The 27,636-nt window shown below is 40.9% G+C and overlaps 2 protein-coding genes across 2 annotated transcripts in view; one reads left to right on the top strand and one right to left on the bottom strand.

Moving 5' to 3' along the window:
• slc36a1 (solute carrier family 36 member 1) overlaps positions 1-11,974 on the top strand; it is a 31,638-nt gene extending 19,664 nt beyond the window's left edge. Inside the window, exon 12 of the mRNA XM_058650505.1 lies at positions 10,384-11,974. Coding sequence (XP_058506488.1) covers positions 10,384-10,658 — 275 coding nt within the window. The 3' untranslated portion in view covers positions 10,659-11,974. The remainder of the gene's footprint in view (positions 1-10,383) is intronic.
• A 5,119-nt stretch (positions 11,975-17,093) lies between these two features.
• On the bottom strand, positions 17,094-25,810 carry mtnr1al (melatonin receptor type 1A like). The gene is made up of 2 exons (XM_058648995.1): positions 25,027-25,810; positions 17,094-21,586 (listed from the first exon to the last, which is right to left on the bottom strand). The coding sequence occupies exons 1-2, from the start codon at positions 25,505-25,507 to the stop codon at positions 20,817-20,819; spliced, it is 1,251 nt and encodes a 416-aa protein (XP_058504978.1). The 5' UTR covers positions 25,508-25,810; the 3' UTR covers positions 17,094-20,816.
• Positions 25,811-27,636: the final 1,826 nt, after the last annotated feature.

Below are 27,636 nucleotides of genomic sequence, written 5' to 3'. Positions count from 1 at the left end.
AAGAATATTTAATCTCAGAAATGTCTACTTTGAGAAGAAATGAGAAATGTTAAAGTAAAACATAGGCAAAAAATTGAAATCATTTAATGGAAATGTCCTCTTTAACCATTTTCAAATGTCTTTGAAATGATGGGGAAATGTCACAGGAACTGCAGTAGTGACTGATTTTCCACAAACCTTGATGTTCATCTGTTTTTTCCTCCGATTGCTGCAACAGCAGCGCCCTCATCTTTTTCCCGCGTCAGTCGTATAAGAGTTAAAAGAGAGGACAGCCTTGAGCTAACTCTCCCCCTCTTCTATACTGTGCCATGTGACTTATAGTCCCACTCGAAAGGTCAGTTCATTTCAATGCAGAGAGATTTCTTTTGAAGTGAACTGTATTGTAATTCGCTGGGTTGGAGAAGCTTACGGTTTCTATTACCGTTGGATTAGAGAGTCTCTGAGTGGCAGTTGAACGTATGCTGTGGAGCTTTGCTTTGTTTCTTTCCAGATCAACATTATTTTGCAGGGTTTAATGAGGATGTCTTCAAGGCCGAGTCCTTCAGTTGTTGCTTGATCAGTTAAAGCTGTCATCAGTGAAAGACTTGATTTAAAGTCTGTCTTAAACAGTTCTATATTACTATTATTCTAGAGTGTTTGAGTGCTTTAGTCTTACGCTCTGACAGTAATGCTATTTTTCCATCATGGTACAGTTTGGTTTAGTAAAGTATGGTGCAGTTTGGAATGGTAAAGCCCTGTGTCAAGCTTGTGTTTCGACTGGGAACAGTACCTTCACTTGGTGGACGGGGTGAGCGCTGACGACAGTGGAGGACATCCAGCAGCTCTTTTTTCCCCTGATTATGGCTGTTTGTTTCAACAAGACGTCAAACTTTGTATGAAAATAGACTACACGCTTAGACTACACACTTATTCTACACGCTTAGACTACACACTTACATGAAACACTTATTCAAACATGCCTAGACTACACGCTTATACTACACACTTAGACTACACACTTTTTCTACACGCTTAGACTACACATTTATTCTACACACTTAGATGAAACACTTATTCAAACATGCCTAGACTACACGCTTATACTACACACTTTTTCTACACGCTTAGACTACACACTTATTCTACACGCTTAGACTACACACTTACATGAAACACTTATTCAAACATGCCTAGACTACACGCTTATACTACACACTTAGACTACACACTTTTTCTACACGCTTAGACTACACATTTATTCTACACGCTTAGACTACACACTTAGATGAAACACTTATTCAAACATGCCTAGACTACACGCTTAGACTACACACTTATTCTACACACTTCGACTGCACACTTAGACTACACACCTATTCCTGCACGCTTAGACTACACACTTATCCTACATGCCTAGACAACACTCTTATTCTACACACTTGGACTACACTCTTAGACATCGCTGCGTACTGAATTGTCCGTTTTTTATCCACAAATAAAACTACAAACGCAGTACTTCGGAGCAATGTTTAATTGACATGACCTGTACAGGTAGCGGACGGATAACTATCCGTACTTTCGTCCCGTATATTTGCATTGCCTCTGGTGTGCAAAGACCTTAACTCAACAAAAACCCCCTACCTGTTTAAGTTCAAAATATCCAGTGTTAAAAAAAAAAAAAGAGATGCTTAAAAAGAGATGCTTAGAGATTAATTGACAAGTTGTCCAGCAGAGGGAGCTGTGTGATTTGTGCTGAAATTACATTTATCTTTGAAATAAAAATGGTTATGAATCAGACACCTCCAGGCAGTTTTTTCCTTTCCAAAGTACACCAGATATTTCTCTACACTTGTTCCCATAGTGGCTGCGAAATAGACCATGAAAAGTATTCAGTGTTTTGTTCCAGCCTGTATAGCAGCGATATTGCCGGCCCTGGCCATTTAATTTCCTCTCTGGAAGTGCTTTCTTTGTCTGAGCCACTTTGCCACAGGCTGGAACTGAGCAGCTTGCATGTGGTTTTTTTAAGCTGTTGATGGGAACGAGAGAGGACGTGACGACATCGTGTGAGTCTTTTCTACTTCATCCTGGAGACCTGTGGCTCAAAGGTGGCGTGCCACTGGGGGATGAGTGCTGCATGTTGTCGAACTTCACTGTTGTCATTTTTTTTTACCCTTTGAGAAACATGCACCACGTTCACCTTTATGTCCTGTGGCCTTTGTTTTCTGTGCCCGTTTCAGCAGTGAATCCAAGATCAGACCGTGATGAGTCTAAAGATATATTTTAGAGAGTACATCATCAGTTTCTGGAATGATAATAACAAAAAAATAAATAAATACAGATACAGATTTTTACCCTCAAGAAACTCCTGTTGTAGTTAGTATATAAAATACTCCATATTGGCGAAAACAATTTGTCTGTTTGAACCTGCTCCCATTCAGACACAAAAAACCTTATAAAATTATAGGAGTGAAACGTTAAATTACAGCAATTTCAACCTCATCTGAAGCAGCTTGATAATAGACGAGTAGATTCCTAAAGCTCTTATCTGAAATCTTCACAGTGAATGACAATGTAGAAAAAGATTGATTTGTTGTTTCCCAAACCTGGAAATTATGATTTTCTGTAATGTCGTGTGTGGTCCACAAACCAAAAATGGGCAGATAGACAGGAAAAATATTCACATTAAAGTAGCTGAAAAATCTGAGAGGATGACGAATCGACCATCAAAATAGTCATTGCATCTCTACAATAACTTCATTCTGACCACATTATGGCGGCTCTGTCACTTACCGCCCTGCTTACGATGATGATGTGATGATATTTATCTATTACAGGCAACTTAAAATGAATTTCCTTTTTAAATCATCATTTTTACATGAGTGTGAGTATTAAGAGGAGAAAGTGCGGCCACAAATCCCATTTTCTACTTCAGACAATGACTTCTTTGGACTTTTGGGCCTGCAAAATGCTACACTTACTGACACTAGGGTTAATATGTTTATTTATAGGAACAAAAGCTTGTGTTTTCACAGGGCAGTTCAGCTCACCACGGTGTGATTATGAACAGTAAACCCTGATCCCTGTGAGTGGGCCAGGTGGCGACATGCTATCACAACAAGAAACACAATTACATTGATTATTTTGGTTCCCTTCTTAACTATTTTGTTTATCAATTGTTCTTTTTTAAAACAAGCTTTCTAATTTTTCTTATACGTGAATGTTTTCTATTTTCTTTGCTCCACGTAACAAATGAAAAACATATTAAGTTTATTTAGATTTGGGGCCAAATAAAGACATTTGGGAAAACAGCGCTTGACATTTTTCAAGCTGATCTAAAAGCAGCACAGCCTGTGAGTGTGAGTGTGATGAAGACAGGTCAGCCTGAGGATTTCTGTCTTTAACAGGGAACTCCCACTGGACAGGGAAGGTCATCCTCTCCCTCCAACTCCTCCCTTTCCCTTACTTTTGCTTTCTTTCTCTTCAGTTATGAACACTGGAGTCCATCCATGTTTACTTGTTACCTTTTGAAAGACCCAAGCTTGTCCTTTTCTGTTTGTTTCTTCTCTTTTATTCTTTTTTTAACAATATGCATGTATCACACAATGAAATGTTACATGTCCACCACAGAAATGGCAGACTAAAAAGGTCTATAATGACATTTCCCCCCTCCCCACCGCTGCACAATGCACAACAAAGAAAGAATGGCAGCTCATCATGCTGCTGTGTATAGTTTGTCCTCTTGTCACCCGGAGTTGAATCCTCGTTTGTGATTTTCGGACGTATTTTCGAAGGGGAAACCAGGTGTAATGTATATGTGTGTGTCTTTCAACTCCTCTTTCCAAAGAAAGCCAAATAAGTCAAAAGTCTGCGTGACCAGGTGTGGCACGTTTATTGACTTCGTAGAGGAACAAATGCCAAAATTTGTCTTTATAACATTGACATTTAAGTATTTAGCTTTTTATCCAAAGAGGCTTACAAAAGAGGAATAAGCTACATAGAAGTAGTCTCCGAAAGAACTCCACTAGATAGAAGACCAGAGCCTCTACTAGGGGATGGGGAGTCGATGTTAATGTAGATGTTATGATGTATCATTGGCTTGGCTATAAACCTGATATTACCTCCCAAAAAGAAAATAAATGATAGAAAAAATTACCAAACTCCTAACTTAAGAACAGGAGAAAGAAAGATGAAACAAAATGGTTTCTCTCTCCTACTTATACTGCTACCTTTTGAATTTAACATGAAAAATTATTAATTTTATATTACAGCAAGTATTATTTATCTTAAATAAACACGCCGTACAAATGGAACTAAACGCATTGTAAAAAGCAACTTTAAGCATATACAACCTTATCTTTAACTTTATGTACTTTCACGTACATTATATGTATATATATATGTATATATATATATATATATATATATATATATATATATGCATATATACAGTATATATAAAAGACAAAATAACACAACCGAGGCAAGAAGCAGGAAGTATACATCACAAAGAGATTCAAACATTATTAGCGTTTAGTTGAAATCCGTGTCATTTTTGACAGTTTTAATTACGTACAGTGAGGATGAACCAGATCCTGAGGGATGTCAGGAGCAGTGACGAGGCCCTGAAGTGAATTAAATAGAGTTTTAAACTAGTTACAGTTTTGTGAGGAGACTTAAACGGACTCACTACAGCTATAAGTGATTACATAGCTGACATATTAACCCATATTTTGTGTTTTCTGTACCTGAAAACAGATTTTATATCCCAGTCAGTTCAATAAAGGTCAAATGGAACTTAAAAATACCAGATTACAGCTCCTTCAATAGAATACTAACACAAGCTCATTTCACCTTGTTTTTTCCTTTTTTATTCTCTTCATTTGTTCCTTGGAGAGAGTTATAACGACAGCTTGTGCAACCTGATTATTTTTGTATTTTTAAACAACCATCAGCTATGATTAATTGAATTGGTAAATGTGATCAAGGCACATCCTGTTTCCGCTTGGCGAAAGGCGTTTGATTGCGCTCACAATTTATCCCAAGGGCTGGAATAAATCAATTTGGCCTCCCCAAGAAATTCTCACTATTTGTGTTAGAGGATAGAGAAGGAAGAGATTAGAGAGGACGGATCACTCCGACAAGAAACCGTTGTTTTAGAGGATTTGGTTTTTTTTCCCCTTTAACTTCGATTGCCGGCACTCACCCACTCACCCAACCAGTAGAGAGCTCACTGAAGTTTTATTGTTGCTTGTAATGACAGGGCCTGTCATCTCATGTTTATATGCTTTTGTCCAAGGCTTAGAGTTTAGTTGCACTTAGGGGACATGGGTGTGATCCACCCAGGGCCTTTCTGTGAGGAGTTTGCATGTTCAGGGTTCTCCTGCTTCCTCCCACAGTCCAAAAACATGCAAAACTGGGGATTAAGTTGATTGCACTTGAAATTGGCAGTATGTGTGAGTCTGAGAGTGAATGTTTTTTTGGTGGACTGAGGTGGACTGGTGGAGGGAAAAGTTGTACAAATGTCTTTGACTGCAGTCTAGGCATTTTAGATCTTCCAGATCTTTAGGGGTGGAGCTTTGAAGGAGGTCTGACAGGAAAGTTTGGAATTTTTTGGACGCGTGTGGCCTGTGCACAGAGAAGTGTCAAGTGCTTCTGAAATGCAGTTATTCAAAGAAAGAGTGTGAGTGAAAGTCATTAACCCAGAACAGTCCACCTTTTTTGAACTCATGAGGGAAATGAGGTGGGGGTTTTTATGGCAGTGCCAAAGCAAATAAAACATTGGAGTCATTTTAGACAAAATGGCAGAGGAGGCTCGTTTGATGCCAAATTAATTATCATTAGAGATAATGACTGCTGAGCTCAATGGTATTTCTTGCTCGCAATAATTATGTTGTATCCGATAAATGTAAATCACCGTGTTTCAGAGGTTTATTATCTTTTCTTTTCAGCATTGTGGTTTATAGTTTCATCATTGACCGCAGGTTAGACTGACAAATAGGCTGCACTTGACCACCTCTAAACCCCAACGCTTCATCCCACAAGCTTCGCCAATAATTCTGCAAAGCACCTTGTCCAAGGAAATGAAATAAGTTCTTTGTAAGAGGCATTTAGTCCACAGCTTCATTATTACAGGATGCATACAAGAGGAAAATAATCACCTCTATGAAAAGTTATCCTCGGGCAAAGTCTGCTGAGCAGCGTTAGATCTTTAATTGCAGTTATTTCCCTATTCCAATTGAAGGGTAAAAAGTTAAAGCTAAAAGGTAAAGACACAAATAAAGACAAAAAATAATAATTTTCTGACGGGAAACTGACGGTTGTGTCACTTTGTCAAATTCTCCCTCCCTGCACGCGAGTGACATTCATTAAATGGTCGTGACTTGTCTTCTGGTTAAATTGACCACAGAGCGTGATGTGTTGGGATCCCTGTTGCTGCACATGACGTTGGTGAATCCCTGACCTTTATAATTTATTGCGTTTAGGCTCCGTTTCCTGAGGGGAGAGGTTGTCAGAACTGGTGTGAGCTCTCGTTCTGCTGTGGTGCCGCGGCTTCAGACATTGACGTTTATATAATAATGTCAGTCTGATTGTTTTATTTGAGAGTGTTGGGGAAGTTGTTCTTGGCTCCACGCTGATCAGCTCCATTCCTTGCTAATTAACATTAGCATATGATGCAGACCCTTACTTGTTGTTGGTCTTGGTGATGGCGTCTTGGGAGCGCGCCAACGGGACTGAGCTTCCCATCGTCTTTAATGAGCAGCAGATCAGGCAGCTTTGGGTGCAACAGATGAACGTTGGCCTCCAGTTGCAGGAGCTGGAAGCAGCCGGGTCCTGTGGTCCATTCCTCTGTGGTGTTTGCTCGCGGCAAGGTGAAGGCAGTGTTTGGTACATCCCAGTTGACTGTGGATGATCTGTTCCAGTCTTTGATGCCTCCTCAGAGCAGTCCCTGCTTCCATGTTTGACTCCACCCAGCTGAGAAGCTGTTTCTCCCAGCAGATATAAAAGTTTATTTTTAGGTTCCCAAGCTTCCCACTTCTCTCATTTTCTCAGATGCGATACTTGTGCGAAAGGCGTGCTTCAAATTGTGCTCATCCCGTCTATCGCACGCTCAAAATGTTCAACTTTTAGCGACAAAAACGTGCTGACGCGATGGCCAATCAGCGTAGAGATTCTCCAGATGATGTCACGTACTTGCCAGCAGCCAGATTCTAGCCAGATATTATTGTGTATGGACCCTCTGAGCTGTATGCAACGTTTGCAGAGAAGAAACCGTCGTCTTGTGTGGTTTCACAACACAACGTGGCAAGTTTCACCGCTTACTTTGGGTAAAGTAGTTAAATTAAATGAAATTAAAGTTGAGCAACACCTGTAGCTGTAGAACATGAGTTAAATTAACAATCTGTACAGTTTAGTGGCCTACAAGCTTGACCATGAGCTCAGGTGCACTTTGATTTTCATTTTCATTTAGAATCTATAAAGAGGTTACATTGGGTTTCTATTAAACTCTGACGTTCAACAAATATCAGCCAATATAAGTACACCTAATTGGTCATAGAGTACGTGAACAGCAAATTCCAGAGGATGTCGGGACCAAGGTTCTTTGTTCATTCATGTTTTCAAATGTGCTGTGAACTATACTATAATCAAGATGAATATTGTTTTCATGGCTTTTGTCATTTCACAAACACTTAAAACTCTGCCGATGCCTTTGTCTGACCTTCGCGTCACTCGGCGGGGATTGCAAAAAGCACTCTAAATTTTCAAGTTTGCATGATAAAACCGTCATCGTCATGATTCCCCTCACATTTTTCTACCTCTTCAACATCTCTGTCGTTCTCTGAAGGAGCATCTGGCCGTGTGAAGTGCTCTCTGGCATTCCTATCAGGTTTAATAGAGGAGGAGAGCCCAGTATTTTCTTTGCCTTTGTTTTTGACAGTTGGAGATGGTAAGGCCAAATCAGTGTGCTCTCCGCGTTCCATCCCCGGCCCTTTGAAGGAGCCTTATTGTGCACATTCTGCCGTCCTCTCGAGGGGACGGCAGCCGGGGCTTTTAGCTCAAGCCCTGTGGTTCGTTTGCTATGAAAGCTCAGCGTTCTCTGTGCGTTAGCGGCTCGGCTCGGCTTGGCTCCTCCACCACCACCTTCCTCCTACATGGCCTTGTTTGATGCCTCAGATGCAGTTTGAAGAGCATCCTTCAATAACAAGAGAGTTTTCTCAGAGGTGAAGAGGGTTTACACACTGGGAGTGCGGTGGGGAGGCGCTCTCTCGGGTTTCCTGTCACATGAAAGCTCAACCTTGCCGTCGCCCCCTTAGGTTAATTTGATTGACTTGAGTGAGTGAAAAGCGATTGATTGTGTTTCATCAGCAGGTAGTTACAGGTGTCCGACATGCAGGGAGAAACGGAGCCTCCGACGCGTCCGCTCTGGGTCAGTGTGTAAGAAATCAAACCACACAGTTTTCAGGATTTTATCAGAACCAACACTGATGCAGGTACTGCTTAGTGATATCGACTCCTATTGATCCTGCGCTGTAATTCGGGGGCTGAAGATGGATGGCCTGAAGGCAGATGTAGGTGGTGGAATTTGTACTGACTTTAGTGGCTGCTACTTGACTGATTTGTTTAGGTTTGCATTATGTAGCAACACATTTACGGCCATATCTGAAACACATAACATTATTTTGAATTGGTAGAACAAATCATTTCGAGTAGATTTTTGGTAAAATAATTAAAACTTAAACTAATATTATTTAAAACATTCACACATGAAACTTAAATAAATAAAGTTTGGGAAAATTCGGCAGATTTGACCCAGACTTTGGGAATCACTTAATGACATTTTCACTTCATGATTAGTCATTTTTAAGAAATTTAACACCCATCTCTTACCATGATGACCTGAGTTGTAGTGCAGCTTCAAATGTCACATAAATATTGATAATAACACCATTTGTCCAGATGCATTTGACCAGTGAGGGACCGTCACTGCTTGAGTTCGCGCTCTAAATACCCATCTATAGCGTTCGTTGTCAGCAAACACAGAAATGAAGCACACCTCAGTTCACAATCACAGCTGCCTCACACAGTTTATGTCCATCTCCAAGAAACAAATGAAGGTGACTCTTGTCCCTGGCGGCTTCAACTGCACGGTCACCAGTTCCAACATGTGAAAAACAGGCCCCTCAATCACAGCTTTATTTCTCACAGCCACAGTCTCTGCCCTCCCTGTCACTTTTCTCTCTCCTCCTCCTCTTCCCATCAAATTGCCATCTCTGTGGCCTTATGTGTGATTCACATTATTTCTCTTTTTTCGGTCTTTAAACCTTTTATCTACCACGGTTCCGAATTTCCTTTCACTCCCGCACAGCGGAGAAGATGAAAAATTGTCTCCCCTCCACTTCTTCTCCACTTGCTTTTCCATATCCTCGCTATTCTATCACACATGATCGCTCAGGTGTGACAGGTAGGTGACAAGAGGTGGAATATGATTGAAATAGTAAATCACCAACATGAAAAGGAACCAGCAGTAACATGGGTGAGGGTCACTGAGTTCAGGGGTTTTGAAGCCGTCCATCGCCTCGGTAACCTCGCACGTTGAGTCTTAAATGTTTTTTATGAGGTTTTGTTTTTTGTTTTTCAGGTAAAATCTTTCCTACAAATTAAAATCCTAACATAATACACCAATTGTATCAGCCCCAATTTTAAACACCAACAATTCTATTAAATCTGACTATTTCACTGATATTTCTATCAAACCTGACTTTAAACGCAGACATTTCTATCAAACCTGACCTTAAATGCAGACATTTCTATCAAAGCTGACTTTAAACGCAGAATATTCTATCAAACCTGAATTTAAACACTAACATTTCTATCAAACCTGACTTTAAACACAGACAATTCTATCAAACCTGACTTTAAACGCAGACATTTCTATCAAACCTGACTTTAAACGCAGACAATTCTATCAAACCTGACTTTAAACGCAGACATTTCTATCAAACCTGACCTTAAATGCAGACATTTCTATCAAAGCTGACTTTAAACGCAGAATATTCTATCAAACCTGAATTTAAACACTAACATTTCTATCAAACCTGACTTTAAACGCAGACAATTCTATCAAACCTGACTTTAAACGCAGACATTTCTATCAAATCTGACTTTAAACGCAGACATTTCTATCAAACCTGACTTTAAACGCAGACAATTCTACCAAACCTGAATTTAAACGCCAACATTTCAATTAAACCCGACTTTTTCACCCATATTTCTATCAAACCTGACTTAAAACGCCAACAATTCTATCAATCTTTTTAAATTTGGGACAATCGAGTTTCCGCTGCCTCTCACCGTGTCCTCTCTCTCTCTCTGTCTGTGTGTGTGTGTGTGCCTTTCGTCCACCAGGTGGCCTCGCCATCCTGATACCGGAGCTAGACCTCGTCATCTCGTTGGTGGGCTCGGTCAGCAGCAGTTTCCTGGCGCTGATCTTCCCGCCGCTCCTCGAGCTCGTCGCCTTCCACGCAGAGGGCCTGTCGCCGCTGGTGACCATCAAGAACGTGGTCATCAGCGTGGTGGGGCTGGTCGGCTTCCTCACGGGGACGTACATCGCCATCGTGGAGATCATCGCCCGCAACACGCTCAAACACGGGGACGCGTCCTCGTCGTACCTGGTGCAGTGATGGCGACGCAGAGACTCTTTGGCAGGTGGGACTGACTCACCCGGGGACACTTACGAACAATTCTAGGACACATTTTAATGTTTTAGTCTCTGACTCGCTGCTGTTGGATACGGTTGGCAGCCATTTTAGGATTTATCTGTCAAACGTCTCGGCAGTATGAAGGCGTGAAAGGTTGCTTGTCGTCGTTATTTCATCGCTCTACTGTACTCGCATTTCATCAAGTCCAAGAGATTTGTGCAATCGTTAAACGTGTTAGCGTGGCTATGATGAAAAAGCTAAATGATTCCTTTACGAAGGAGATTCCCTCGAAAGAAATTGAAGGGTACTTTGTCATTTTAACGTTCACGTATTTAATATCGCAGTTGGAAAAGTCGAACTACCTCACTCACCGGTGTCGATTTGGAGAAAAAAAAAACATTTAACCTTCAGACCAAATCATGTAGAAAAAAAGCAAAGTTAGTTTGTTTTTCATCCGAATTCATAGTAAAAAAAAAAGAAAGTCTATTCTTAATGACATTTGAGGAAAACTAACATGTCAATCATGTTTGCTTTTAAAAGTGTTTTTTTCTATAGCACACAAACCAAGAAAACACAAAAATACATTTCAGATTCAGTTACTGTCTTTATGTGGGACCTTTTCTTCCTCTACTAACACAGTGTTGTCATCGTCTTTAAAACTTTTATTTTATTATAAAAAAAACACTTGTTATTTTTATGTGTTTTTATGTTTTCAAATATTTACTAAATCAGCAATTTCTGTATATTTAATAGGTTTTTTTTGTTGTTTTTTTTAATTCCAACAGCATGCAATATTTTAGGACTTAACACTGATTGACAGTTTAACCAGAGAGACTCTGCATGTACTATAGTGTAAGATTATATGTATAATGAAGGACGAGCTACGTCTGCGTCACAAACAGGTGATGAATACGCCATAAATCGTCCGTGCCGTTGTTTGTCGTCAGTGTTTATGTGACAAAATGTTTACCCGCTGCAATCGGTTTAAAAGAAATCTCGTGTGAAGGAGGTTGTTTTTCCGTGAAAATGCACATTTGTTTCACGCGCACAAAAACGTAATGTTTGTGTAGCTATCCAAAGAAAACCAACTTCCATTATTAAATTGATTTTTTTTCTTGAATTAAGTTGTGAAATTGATAAAAATCACAAAGGCTGACAGTTAAAAAAAGAAAAGTCAGATTTAAATGACTTCAAGTGTTGCTCAATTGTGACTTAAAACAGATAATAATCTCTTTCATTCCCTGCTCAGATTATATAACATTAAACATGGCCACATGTATTTTAATGCCAAAACAATGTCTTTTTGTCACATTTGTTTTTATTCTTCATGTCACACATACAATCACATATATAAGTCTATTTATTTATGGTAAATTACACGTACGACTGTAATTCTTGAGCAGAACAGGTCACGTTTTGGCGAGAGATGGGGCTGCAACTAAAGATCATTTTCAAAATCCATTATTTTAGTTGTTTAGTCCCAAAAAAAATCTGAAAATGTAGAGAAATATTCATCCAACGTCAAAACGATGACGTTCCCCAGAAAATCAGATTAAAATGAGATTAGGTTTAGCTACAGTCCTGCTCTCTGTCGCCCTCTATCCCTCCATCAGTGGTACTGCAACATCCCAGCAGGAGTCTACGTCATTTCCTTCGAGGTAAGGTAAATAATTATTTATTCCACAGTTGTCATGTTTTCAGCCACTGTTTTCCAGTGTTGTTACGACGTTTGATTTACGATTGTAAATCAAACGTCAATCCAAACGAAAAATGTCGTCACCTTCTGAAAAAGTCCTAATCCGATCAAATCGAATGGTGACACCACTACAGTTTTCTAACATATTTACTGTGTAAAGAGCATTAAACTCTGCGTTTTGCTTTACTCACACTTTCACTTCTTTGTGTCAGCGTGGAAAAGAGCGTAACTCTGAATAAATGAAGGACCTTGGAGCCCTGCGGGTCGGAGCTGCTTTTGTGGACATCTCACCTTTTGTTCTTCTTCTTCTTTACATTCCCTGAAGTGCTAACACTCTCCGACATTTGCCACGTAAGCACTCTTGAGTGATCTCGCTCGCTGCCTAATTGATACAAATGAGACGGAAGCCGATGGGATGGGCTAAAGGTCCACTGGGGTTAATTTTCTTTTGCGTGAAGCTGCACTTTTACATTCAGCCAAAGACGGGAGTCTCATTAACCCCGATGTATTCGGACAACAGCACCGTGCATTTAAGATTTCCAGCTTCATAAAAGTGATTAGTATCTGGTTTCTTTGCTCCATTTTAAACTATGAGACCATTAAAACTGATCACTTTTGGTTTGTGGACAAAAACAAGACATGATCTCCAAGGTTTGGAAAACACTCAACATTTTCTGATGTTTTATCTGAATCGAGAAAAGAAGTCCTCAAGCTGCAGCGTTTGAACTCCTCTACCTTTTTTTAATAATATTTAATGCAGTTACAGAATTAAAATGTAGACCATCACACCTTCTCCAGCCTCAGTTGCGGTTGTTTAACACGACTGAACAGACGCTTGTGAGCAGCTTCTTCACCACCTTTAACTGAGAACGTGAAGATAAGGAGGAGCCTCTGTGTGGATACTTGGCTTTAAAGGACTCCCCTCCCCCCCATCTTTCAGAAAGCTCTCTTCCACTTCAAAACCAAGCGGAAAATAATCAATGTGTATTTTTCTCTTTGAGAGGACGATGGTTTCTCGCCCCGGAGCGGCGAGGCCAATCATGCGCTAATTGACACGGTCTTTTGCAGCAGCAGCAGCAGCAGCAGCAGCAGCAGCAGCAGCTTTTACATTTATAAGTGAGAGTGAGTGAAAGTTACGGTGGTGGGTTGAACAAAGGCATCTTTGGGACCATTTTGTCACTTTGTTTTTATCTTTCTCTCAACGGAGCTCCCCCTACAGTTTCAAGTACGACACCACCGTAAAAATAAATCCATGTCTTTATCCTAAAAAACTCACCACTGACAGAGCAGGTCCCTGGTCTCCCGTACCAAATTTCACGCAGATCGGTAAATGTGCAGCAAAGTTACAGTGAACTTCCTGTTTTAAAAAGGCCGACTTCCTGTTGGGTCAAGGTCAAGTTCCTTTGTCTCACATATAAGAGACCCAAGACTTGGCAACAACTCCTGATCCTGAGGACTCTGGGTTGACGGCTCTAATCTTGCAAGGCTGGTTTTCCACTGACAGACAGTAGGGGGCAGTGGAGACAGCCCCCAATCTCCCCACAACAAGACATTTAACCATCACAATGAACTGCACATGACTTAACGTGGCTCAGTTTCTATGAACCGCCATGTTGGCAGGCAAGACGATCTCAAGACGACACGTTCAATGTCAACACGACATACTTCCAGGAACACAGTGACAGTGAAAATTCTCTCAGCTAAATGAGCGTCTGAATTGGCAGGAACGATATTCGATGCAACGTTTACCGATTTCCTTTAGAATGAGTTTACATCTCTTCTATAATAATGTGTTCATCTCCGCAGAATTGAATCTCACCGCTGACGACGTGATTATAATGTGAGCAGAATGGTACGTGACAGATGTCACACATGCGGCCGCACTTCCTCTCTTTTATATTTATTTATTCCCAGTAAATTGAACTTGAATGATTTGTTCTTGTTTATACAGAGAAGAGATGAAGGAGATGAAAAACCGAGGAGATGAATTCATGATGGTCCTGTGTCTCCCGTTTAGACTATTTTCATGTAATAAATGATTTCTCCTGACTCTTCCCCTCCTCTCGTCTCTATCCATTTAATCTCCGACCTTCTCTTCCCTCTTTCTTCAGTTCTTCCTTAGTCTCATCTTTTTTTCATCACAATCGCTCCACGACTGTCACCTCTGTTCTGTCGTCTTCCCTCACCACCACACATCTGCTCTCCACTTGTTCTCTTTCTAGTCCTTTATTTAGTCTTTGTAGATATTTTACACCGTTAATTTAAATTTCAGTGAATCTACAGCAACAATTTTCTGTTCCTGAAGGTTTGATGCAAATCCGGTTGAGGTTTCTGTGAACCGCCATGTTGGCAGGCAAGAGTGTGGCAAAAATGAATGGGAGTGGTGCCGGATTCAACTTTAAATCCACGGAGATCGACCGCTATGTCACGAAACTCGACAGACTGAATTTATCTGATGCTTTTTACAAGTTTATAAACAGGTGGAGAGGAGACATTATTCCAGAGCGGCAACTTCCTGATTAACTTCTCTGCATCTTTTACTCAAAACCGGAAACTGAAAACCGAAAACGAATGGAGTCCACTGGAAATTAACAGGTAATCCTTAAAAAAGGTATAGAAACAGTATAGAAATACCTGTTCATATACAGTTGGGTACTGTACATACTAAATATATGTATATGTGCGTGTCTCTGTCCAAATATATACAGTGTTTAACAAATGTATTTAGACCACCTGTCATAAATACAAGAAATGAATTCACCTTTTTATTTGCAAATTTGAGTCCGAAATGAAATCAAACATAACATTCAACCACTAACACTAATTTTTTTCTCTTCAGGAATGCAAGAAAATAACTATAGTTTTACATCGTAATCATGAAATAATCATTTGAAAATTCACAGATAACAATAGTAATTGTATTTGTGTATTAGAAACATCATTTTTGGTGATACATTGGTGTATTCATTGATTTTGATAATTACCAACTCTCTAATACATTTGTTACACTGTATTTTTACTGTATCTGTAGCTGCAAACATAAGGTTTTTGGCAGCCAATGGCCAAGCGGAAAGGAATTGGGCTTGTAACCATAAGATCACCGACTCAATCCCCACAGTAAGCCAGAAATGTTGGACCTTAATCAACTAATGTAATCAGATTGGGGACTTGTGTGTGTGTGTGTGTGTGTGAAGTGACAGACAGGAGGCAGTGTCTCACAGTGAACGCTCCTTTATTAAGACATGTTGACCAGGGCTCGGTTGGTTTTGTCCAGACATTCAGAGGAAACATTCTCCACGACGATGTGCAAAACGGCGTATGAAAGAAAAAAAACAAAAAACAGGTACCTTCTCTGTTTACTGTTTACTCGCTTCATTCTTCACAAACATCTTCTCGTGAACTGTTTCAACTCACTTGACAACAGTTACTTGCATTGAATTTAAAGAAAGAATGAAAGAAAAAAGGATCTGGATTTGCACGGCCGCAGGTAAAACGTCCGTATCCTGAATTTTTCAAACCCTCAGCGGACCAATTATCTCTACTACTGTTTAAATCAGCCTTCTCCTGGAGTCTGTTCTCTAACAGCAGCAGCTGTGAATGTAAATGTACACTTTTCAGCTCTGAGACTGTTGGTTTTACTCCTTTAGGCTCAGTGTTTTATTCCATGTCCCCACACACGAGGAAGCAAATTACTTAAAGAAATTGTTTTATTTTTCCCCACACGACACATTTTGCATGCTGTTGTTACCCTGTACGAGTGGTTTTGGTCATTTGCAGGTGAAAGTGGTCTATTCTATGAGAATATGGTTCATTTTAGTCCAGTTAAAACCAGGGATGGGAATCGGTATTTGTCCGATACTGGTCAAAAATCACTGGATTGGACATCGTAAAATCCGATGCAATTCAAAAAGCCTATATGTCACATGCTTCAGTATGCATGTTAGGGCTGTTTATTTCTTCTTATTACGTTACACATTTGTAGAATTATGTCTTTGAAATTGGTTGTTAACAGCTTCACACGTTCATAAATGGTCTAAAATGACTATCAAAATAATCTCGGTACCTGTAGATACTGGAGTTTGTGATATCGTTATCGGTGATATCGTCCCATCCCTAGTTAGAACACAGCTATGCTAAGTGGACTTATTATTATGATAATTATTACTGATTATTTTCATAGTATTTTCAAAGAGGAGATAGTACATTTATGAGCAAATGTTGGTAGACAAACATTTGGTACATTGGGAAATCCATTAGCCTAGCATAGCAGAAACACTGGATACAGGAGGCTTAGATAATGGCTGCTTCCTCTTCATTTAAACAATAGTGTTTACAATCACGACAGTTAAGTCAGTACACAGTGTTTGTTTGTTTTTTGAATGTCGAAAAAAGCAAGGCGAGCAGTTAAGTTTAGAAGTGATTTTGAGGTACATTTTTATCATTATAACCTTGTTTGCTAACTAGCAAGTCAACGTAGCAACGCAGTGTCCAGAAAACCCCCCAGAAATGTTTGCTTTCTGTTTTATTTTTGTTTTATTTAAACAAATAAAAATGGATTAAAATTGAAGAAAAACTGCCAACAATGAAACAAATGATCAAATCCTCTGGGCGGGTATAGATTTAGCAGATGTTTCACAATAAAGTGTAAATCACAACGTGAAATTATAAATTTCATTATATAATGAAATTATTTTTGTTTATGCTAAGCTAATTTAACCAGCTGCTATCTGTAGCTCTGTGTTGTCCTTAATCTCAAAAAAACCCTCTTAATAAAATAAAAGTATTCCAAAAATATGCAAGTAGCAGCTTAGTTTAGCATAAATTCTAGATACATGATGAAACTGCTAGCCTGGCTGTCCCCAAAAGTAACAACTATAAGCTCACGCTTGACCCTACGAATCACTTAACACTTCCTGTCAAAATTTAAGCTAGCTCCTTGGTTTTTGTTGAGTGGAAATTTGGGACTTTTTAAGGTTAACATTAGCTGTTAAAACATCCAATATAGATTTCATATGTTTATGTTGTCTTTAAGCAGTTAGCACTGAGGGATTCAACATTAAATTCCGCTGAACATCTCTACATCTTTGGCCGACACTTTACTGGAAATGGCCGGGCAGGAAGTGACTGTACCTTCTCCAAATATCAGACCAAAAAAAGCATTTATAGTCAAAATCCCCCCCTCAGATTAAATGTCCTGGTTTTAGGATAAGACAATATATTGTTTACACTCAGTGTCCCTTCATTAACCAAACCTGCTGCTGTTTTAAAGGTCCTAATTTACCCATTTTTTTATATTCAGGAAGAACAAGTCTCACACACAGAGCGAGGTCATTGAAATGGGATTGCTGATTCACACACACACACACACACGCAACATTCGGAGTGTGAAACACAGTGATGTGGTCAGAATCCTGCTCATAACAACCATCATTTGGCTCATTCTCATGTCGAATATTCAGATCGAGAGCGGGTGTGCAGCAGCGATCAAACACAGTATTGCTTCTGAGCGGCAGAGACGCCGGGTCCCGTCTGGTTTTATGCCGTTAGAGTCACACACGGACGCGTTTGTGGGAGTGTGACAGAAATGCCTTCACATCGGATTATCACGGGATCTGGAGAGTCCTGCCCTCGCACCTGTGCTGCTCGTGTCCCTGGGAGGAAGAAACCCGAAGATGTGAGGAGGTGAAAGAGTCTGGGGTGAGATAAACAAGTCCACGCTTCAAGCAGCAACATAACAAAGCCTTTTGTTTTCTTGAGTTCTACACGTGTTTGTGGAGTTTCAGGTGGTCACAGACGACGTCCTCTGTGTTTGACGGTACAAAGAAAGAAAGAAGGAGGTCACTGAGCTTACTTTCGGCAAAAACAAGTAAGTAGACGTTTGTGCGACACTTCCAGGTTTTCATTTACCAGGCATTTTTTGGCTTTTTTGTGGCATGGCGCTGCATCAAATCCGAGACCTACGTTTCAGAGTTTGTTTGCGTGTTCCCACCTCCCCAAACGAACCAGACTTTCCGAGCAAACGGATTGGGTTCGATTAAGAAGCTGGTGCAAGATAAACCCAATAACAAGACGATAACATTTTTATTTACATTAACGTCTGTCATTTCGAAATCAGATTTAGCTCGACCATGCGAAACTATTGTAGATAAACCGGCAATGGATCGCGATCCAGTGGGCCTAACTACAGACCAGCTTCACTGACCCATTTAAAGTCCAGTAGACGAAGACGACGGTTGAGAACGGCCGATTACGCTCGTCTAAAACCCGAATTTTAACAATTGGAAGCTAAAGGACAGTCTTTAGACACATCGTGACCACAGTGAATTCACGTTCTAAATCAGTGAGGTAGCTGTAACTGCTAGCGGCCAATGGCCAGTGAAAACACAAGGTGTTGTTTCAGGGTATCTACCCATCCATCCATCCATCCATCCATCTATCTCTCCGTCAGGTGTAAATGGAGTCTGCTGCTGTGACCCTTTCCCTCAGACGTGGTAAATCTGTCAGACGCAGTGACATTAACATGTGCTTGTCCATCACTGTCTCCACTGTCAGACTCCTGAACTGTGACAGGTGTAAATGTAATTTGTGACAGTTTGACAGATTCCTCCCGTCTCTTCCTCGGCTTCAGTGTCTCAGCGTAGCGTCGCTGTGGAAACACGTTGTCGGGGCCTGAGCAGCAGAAACGGTGGAGGTGTGATGTGAACGGAAAGACTCGCTAAGCATCGCTAAACAAATAACTTCCAAGATGTGTTGTGGAAATGACTTAAAACTTCATTGTATGTTATGTATGTATGACACATTCACATAAATATTCACGGAAAGTTTGAGGATTTGTGTGGGGACCCAAAAAGAATCTCCCGCGACCCATCTGTGGGTCCCCACCCAGACTTTGGGAACCACTGAATTAGACTAAAACTGGAGGTAGGAACTTAAAGTAAAGTAAATATGACGGACTTACAAAAATAAAGGATTCACAGTGTTGCGTCTTTGACAATCCTGTTATCATGTGTTAAACGTGTGAAACCTGAGATCTCTTCAAACTCACTTTGTTTTTTTCTGTCGCTCTCAGGAGAAGAAACTGGGACACAAACAAACTGTCTTCACCCCGTCCAACGCTCTGTCCTGTGTCCCGCATGAGTCCTGATGATGAGGTAGATGCTACACCGCTCAACGTTACAAGGTAAATTCACTCGTCAATAACCGAGGTGCAGTTGTTTGTGAACGATGGTGTTGAGGTCGTCTTTTTGCATCAGGAACATGGCTTTATTACAGATTTAAGAATAAAATCATACTCGAAACGACGGGAAATGATTAAGACTGTTTTCTGAAAGTTTGTCCTTCTTTTAGCAACTCCCTGTCTGCATTTTATTGACAGATCAATGTGATTTTTTTTTGTGATGGGTAGGTGATCACAGGAAGTATGTTCCCATTGAATTTTGGTAAGAATCGACCCACCGATGACGTCCTATTGAGCAAAACATGGTTCAGTCCCACAGGACGACTTCATATGTGTTTATCTCAGCGACATCTGGACATATTAGGATGAATTTTGTCACATTTATGTAAAAATGGTGAAGCTCAGAAAGTTCTTCTGGCACTAAGATTTGTGGGAGCCCAAATATGGCACAAGTGCTTTTATTTTGAAATCTGGGAGTAAGAGGAAGTTGTCTCTACATGGCTCTTGCATGAGCAAGACCAACAATGTCAATTGGTTTTATTTGTATGATTTTGAGGACCTTTTTTGGTGGATTTCGAACACAGTTTGAGAAAGTTTGTCGAGGGGAAATTACGCTGGATTAAGATGGATTGAGTTTAATTGTGGCCTCTCTGTCCAACCTCCACTTTTCTTTAGTTCTTTCTTTGAGAGTTTGGCTTCTTCCTCAGATCTACGGTGGCCCTGAGAGCTCAACTCAACTGCTGCCAATGAAAATAATCAAAACACAATAAATATGAAATCACTACTCATCGGTTTGTGTTGAAAAATGAGCTAAATTAATATTTGTCGTGTCATTTTGTGTCTTTTCTGACATATTTTGAACTCTCAGGGCCACCGTACCAAAAAATTTCAATTTCTATTATGATGGAAATAGTTTGTGTAAAGAAACAGAGCCTCGTGTTAAACTTTGACGTTCAGATGTAAATCAACCATTTTTCCCCACAGCACAATTTTAGTTTTTTCTCGTTAACGTAGAAAGAAAAAAGTAATTTATTACGAGTCACTTTTTCTCCTCCGTGAACCTCGATGGAGGCGACAGGAACAGCGTCAATGTTTGTGTTTCTGCCTCGACTTGAGTTAATGGAGGAGTTGGTGCGTCACAGTGTTTGGATAATCCAACGTCCAGGAAATCTTTCTCTGTTGTGAAGCCTCATTTATTCCTTTCTGCCAAGTCCACTCTCTTCCATTCGCGGCTGTTTTTCCTTGTTCGTTAAAAGTCACAAACGTCTCAGCAGCGTAAATTGAAGACGATGAGGACGATCCTCTTGTACTCCTTCCTGAAGTTGTGGTTCAGGACGCCGTAGACGACGGCGTTGAGGCAGCTGTTGAAGTACGCCATGAAGTAGCTGGCCGTGAACAGCCACTCCGGAATGGAGCGGCCCAGCCGCGAGTCCAGCGCCACCGCCAGGCCGATCAAGTTCAGCGGCGCCCAGCACACGGCGAAGAGCACGAACACCACGAACATGGTGAGGAAGTTGCGGAGGTCGTGCGGCTTGATTTTGGGCCGCGAGTCCGGCTTGACCCTCCTCCTCACCTGGATGACGAGGATCCAGATGCGCAGGTAGCAGTACGTGACGATGCCGATGGGCAGGATGAAGTGCACCACCACCACGGTGATGGTGTACAGCGAGCTGACCGACTGCGCGAAGGTGCATGAGTACACGCGCGGGTCGTACTGCAGCGACTCCACGAACCAGTTGGGCACGATGGCGAGGATGGTGAGCGCCCACACCAGCACCACGTAGCACATGGTGTTGCTGTTGGAGAAGAGCTTGTCGTACTTGAGGCTGTGGCAGATGTAGCAGTAGCGGTTGACGGCGATGCCGGTGATGTTGAAGATGGAGCCGATGACGCTGAGGCCCATGAGGAAGCCGCTGATCTGACAGTGGATGTAGCCGGCGATCCAGCCGTCGTGGAAGATGGCGGTCAGGACCAGCGGGTAGGGATAGATGGCCACCACCAGGTCGGCGAGCGCCAGGCTCACCACGAAGGCGTTTCCTGTGGAAGCGAGGAGGAAAGAGAGAAGTTATTCTGCTTTAATTCTGCAAGTCGGTGAGTCTAATGACGCTTTTTCATTGTATGGTTCTAGCTCTACTCGGTTTGGTATCATTCACGTCGTTCTCTATGACTTCATAGCTCGTCCTCAACGGGGGCGGAGTCACGATATCACGGCTGCAAAGACACTTAAGCCCACGTTGCAGTGAGTGAATGTGTGAAAACCGTAGTGTAAAGCAGCTCATCGAGACTAGAGAAGCTCTATAGAAATACAGACCATAATACTAACTCTTCTTCTGATTGTATTTGGTAGTAACAAAGAGAGTTACAGTTCAGTATTTATCACCCTCTTCATCATGAAGAAGAAGCTTCGTCGTTAAACTTTGACGTCTTTTTGTCTGTGGTTCATCACACACACACAAACACACACAACTGTCAGTCAGCACGTATTAGTCCGCGCTTCTGTCTTTATTACCGCGTTTGGCCTTTGCAAATACTCTCCGACTCTCTCCGTATGTTAATGAGTGAGTGTGAGTGGCTGCCAGGATTAGAGGTTCAATTCCCAGAGTGCTTCACTGACTGAAGAAAAAAGATGCTCTCATTAGAGGCATAAATCATTCTGCACACTCAGACGTGGCCTCTGTGCATATTTCATTTGTGTGAATGCACCTTCAGGTATAACAACGTAAAATACAAAAAAATATCGAGGCTCCGCTCATGTTTTTACTGCCCTACGCTTTGTTCTAGAACACAAATAACATATTAACTCCACATACAAACTACAGCAACTGAATGTCAACTGTATTCCACTTTTTCTTAATGTAAAACACACTTTTCCAACAGGAAACTGATGTTTATAAACCACTCACTCTCCCACACCAAACCCCAGAGAGAAAATCTGCGATTTTAGCTCGCAGGGACACAGGAGCTGCTGGTCTACTGCTGCCTCGTGTGGTCAGTTTGTGTCCCTGAGGTAAATCTGAACAAAGGATTTTAAATGCCGATGTCACAATATAAGACATTTAAAGTCACTGATGGAGGCAGCAGTGGACCAACAGCTCCTGTGTCCCAGTGAGCTAAAATCACTGATATTCTCTATGGGGTTTGGTTTGGGAGAGGGAGTGGTTTATAAACTTCTGTTTCCTGTTGGAAATGTGTGTCCAACAGTGAGATACAGATGTTAACATGGTCTTAAGATATCGTAAACTTAAGCTGAGGTAGATTTTAGAACACAAGTCTTTGGTTAAGTGGCCAAAATCTGTTTTTCTTCTTTGTGTCACCCTCCCACACCAAACCCCATAGAGAAAATCCACGTTTTAACATCACAACACACAGGAGTGGTTGATCATTAATAAACACTTACATTACACACACTGTGACACAGTCACACTGTGACTTTACAGTAAAGTAAAGGGTGAACACAGTCGGACGTTGTTAGGCACCGTTACCAAGGTCACTCGTGATAAATGGAACCTTGCCTGTTATGCTAATTGACCTGTTCATTAAGACAAACGATGAATTAATTATCTGCCTGCGAGACATTGACCTTCCAACGCGTGGAAAACAACGCCGCACTTTCTTTCTTCTTTTTTTTAACCTCTCTCTTCTCACTGAAATGCTAATTCATACGTTAGATACAGAAATGGAACAGTAGGGGGCGACACTTGTGTCGTCTTTGTTTCACAGTAACTCAGTCGTACACTGAGTTTATTGTTTTAACGACTTCCAGGTTCCGACATATACAGTACCGTTTACTGGTGAATGGATGAGTGGATGAATGGATGAATGGTGAGGGCGGATGGGAAAACAGGAGGATAATTGAGAAGGGAAGAGGAAACAAGATTAGATGACAAGGTCACACAGGAGGTGAGGGAAGAGTAATTAAGAGGAGAAGAGTCTGAAGGAAATAAGAGGAGAAGAAGGTTAGGATGGAGGGAAGGAGATGAAGTTTAGGATGGAGGGAAGGAGATGAAGGTTAGGATGGAGTGAAGGAGAGTGAACGACTGTCAGGAAACAAAAAGAAAAGAAAAAAACAGGCTGTGGTTGTTTGTTAATTTGTCACCATGACGACTACGAGCACACGCTGCAGATTAAGACGGAATTTTTTTATTATTATTATTGACTTAAAAACATCTGCTGTTTGTTTTCACTGAGAATAAAAACAAGAAGAGAAAAAGGTTTTTTTTATCATTTGCAAAGGAAAAAACCTTGCTTTACTGACTTTAGCCACCAGGGGGCGCTGTGTGAGTGTGTTTTGATTTTACATTACATTACATGTCATTTAGCAGACGCTGTTATCCAAAGCGATTTACAATGGAATTGAGTACAATCAGCCAGGCGTGGAGTCGGACTTGCGACCATTGCGACCATGATGTCTATTGCACACAGGTACTGGTCTTAACCACTGAGCCACTCTACCCCCTAGATGTGTAACGTGGAAGAATCTCGTACTCCAAGTTTAATGTGAAAACATATTACGACTTTTTCTCATAATTGACTTTTTCTCGTAATACAGTATTTTAGTTTTTTCTTATAATATAGTGACTTTTTTCTCATATTCCTATACTTTATTTTTATAATATTGCGACTTTTTTCTCTTAATTGAATTTTCCTCGTAATGTTAAAGTTTTTTCTTATAATATTGCGACTTTTTTCTCATATTCCGACTTTATTCTCTTAATATTACAACTTTTTTCTCGTAATATTTTTTATATTTTTGAAGTTTTGTATTGAGAGCGAAAAGTCACATGGTCACAAGGTCAGCCAGAAAAATCACATGAAAGATAAAACTCAATGTTTCCTCTTCAGTTTCTGTGTGAATGGACTTTTTCAGAAAACTAATGTTTTCTGACCACTGCAAAATTATGATAATTATAAAATAAAACTTAAACCTGTCTGTGCTCGAACTTCAACTTCACAGGACTTCCTCGTCCCTAAATGATTCAATAATTTTACATCAAATAAATTAACAGTTGACTTTATCACTGTAAAATTATTTTGCACTGTTAAAAACACAGTTTGTGACATAATCTCGATTTAAGTTTTTGCAAAATGTTTGTTTAACAAGTGTTTTTTTTGTTTAAATAAATTGAAAATGTTTCAACTTTTTACTCAGAAAAACCTTTTTACACTAAATGAAAAATAATTACACTAAAACTTTAAGTTATAAAATTACAAAGATTTTCTTTCAACTAACAAAGTAAAACTGAAACACTGATAATTCACAATATTTAAGTTTTAAATTTCATAATCATTATTTTGTGTTTAAGTAAATTCAGTGAATAAGTAAAGTTATTTTTTACAGTGTAATTATGACATTTTATCGATTTTCTGGTGATTTGATACTTTTTTTACAGTCATAAACTGTCAAATGTAAGAAACAATATTCGAAACGATATATTGTTATTTTTTACTTTATTTTTACTTTTTAATTTTTACTTTACCTGCTTTCCTGAGCTTCTTGTTCCTGAACACGGACACGATAACCAGCAGGTTCCCGATAACATCGACCACGATGGTGGTGATGAGGACGCCGGCCAACAGCGTCACCACCCAGGGGAAAGACTGCGGCTGCTGCCCGGCGCCGCCCGCGCTTTCCTCCGCCGCCGCCGCCGTCGCCGCGGGCGTGGAGTTCCGCGCGCCCATGCTGGTTCCTCCCACCATCGTGGGCTCCTGGTCCTCCAGCGACATCAGCTGCGGGAGATGCCGCGCGTCGACGAGTCTCATCGGGTCGCGTTGGCGCGGAGCGTCTGTCCACTCTCCAGGATTACGCGCCGCGGCCAGGACGCACGGCTGCGCGCGACGGCACCGGAGCGACTGGCGCTGGAGTGACCGGCATCCCGCTGCTGCTGGACACGTGACTTTAATTATTATTATTATTATTGTTGTTATTATAATAGGATGAGTCCTGTAGAGACTCGACATAAGAGTATCTTCAGAGAGGCGCGCGCTGAAAATGCGCACAAACTGGTGCCGCGCGCGGTTTCCCGGTGTCTGTTCCCGGTCAGTGGATCGTCAGGTCACGCGCCTCATTCTGTGAATCAACTTCGGTGATTCATTCATTCACAAATCCCGCTTCCCTCTTCATTCACGCTCCGCCGCGCGCGACTCCAACTTGGTCTGAGCGACAGTGGAGCAGATTCACGCGCCTTATAACATCCAACACGCGCCCCTCACCTCACCCACCCCCCCGTGTCTCTGCTCCACGCTCATCACCTACTGATGCTCTCTCTCTCTCCCTTCATTTCCGTTTCTTCTTCTTCATCTTTTCATCTCCAGGTTTTTTCTTCTTCTTCAGTTTTTTTCCCACTCGCGCACAAAACGGTTTCATTTGATCCAGCTGTGATTCCACATCTCGCGCTGCTTCTTATCGCCTCCTCCAGATGTTCATGCCCGTGTTCATATTCTTCTCACGCACGAGTGGAATCTCACGCGTCTTCTAACAAAATTAACTTATTTATTTCAAAAATAAGAATTCTATTAACTTAATGATGAATACCTGAACTACCTGATACACGGGAAGTCAGAGGTCAGCACTGGGAGTGACGTCACTTTCGAGTGGATGGCTGCAGTTGAGTCATAAAAATGTTGTGTTTCACCATGAGCTAAAAACGCTGATATTTTCTATGGAATTTGGTGCAGGAGCAGAAACGGTTCTCAAACCAAAAGTGTCGGGAAACGACGAGATGAAGTAGTGAAAATACTTTTACTTGACTTTAGTGTGTGTAGAGTGAGCGGACGCTTGGTCAACGAGGACGATGGAAACCAACTATTCCTGATATTGCGCTTCTTATATAAGTAACAAGCACTCACAGAGCTTTAAAAGTCCGTTAATGGAAGACAAAAATGTTATTTGGCTTTTAAAATCTGCAAACACACACACACACACACACAGCGAGTGTCTTATAAATCTAAACGTATGTCCCTTCCATGACCTGCTCTCATGTGTCTTTCATGTTGCAGTAAATCCCCGTTTGTTACATGTGCAGGTTTTTTTTTTTTATACGTATTTTCGTAGTCTGGCTGGGAAATAGGTTTTGTCGACCTCTGACCCCCCCACCCCCGCCCCCCGCTAACAGTCACAATTGTTCCATTTACTGGATTGTGAGTGTGTGTGTGAGTGTTGTGTTCTCGAGGACTCGTCCTCACACAGGGACACGTCCAGACATTTACACAGTAAAGACTCGTGTGGACGTCATTTCTGTCTCATTACTGTCTCACTGAAGCTCAGACGATGTTGACTTCCAGGAATCTTTTGTCCATAATCATAATTTTGAGAGAACGAGTAAGAAAAACATCCATATTATCCACACACACACACACACACACACACTGGTCTCCATGTCTCCATAGGACATTACATTGATTTACATTCATTTCCTGGAGACTTACCATAATCACTACTGTGCCTAATCCTAATCCTGACATTTAAACATTGAACAAACAAACTTTAAAACATGTCTTCATCTTAAAAAGTAATTATTTACGTTAAGATGAAGACATGATTTTTGTCCCCATGAGGAAGACAAGTCCCCATAATGTGACTGTATTAACAGATGTCCCCACAACATAAGAAATACCAGGCACACACACACACACTGGATCACATGACTGAAAGTGATTATATTTTTAATCTCAGATAACATTTATTTATCTTCATATCCTTTTAGATTTTCAAAAACAACAAACTATCGCTGTAGTTCACCTCCTTACCACTAGGGGGCAGTCACAGTTAACCTGGTCACATCACAACAATGATCAGGCTCTTTCTTCAGTATAAATTCTTTAATTAATTAATTTAATTTTCATATATTTTGGAGGAAAAAATAAAAGAGAAAGAAAAATGTAGCCATTAGCTGCTAGTTTAACCACATGCTGTGGCATTTACTGTAATGTTATGCTATGGCCAGAGGCCATTCGCTGCTAACGTCAACCGCCAATGCCATCTAATCTAGCCACAAGCGTAGCTGCTAATGTCACATGATGACGCCACAGCATGTGGCTATATTAGCCGCTAATATAAAACACTGGTGCCGTAGCATGTGGCTACATTA

This window comes from Solea solea, chromosome 14, assembly GCF_958295425.1.
Source record: "Solea solea chromosome 14, fSolSol10.1, whole genome shotgun sequence".
Lineage (NCBI taxonomy): Eukaryota > Metazoa > Chordata > Actinopteri > Pleuronectiformes > Soleidae > Solea > Solea solea.
The sequence above is the reverse complement of the archived record's forward strand: the minus strand, read 5'-3'. Positions and strand labels throughout refer to the sequence as shown.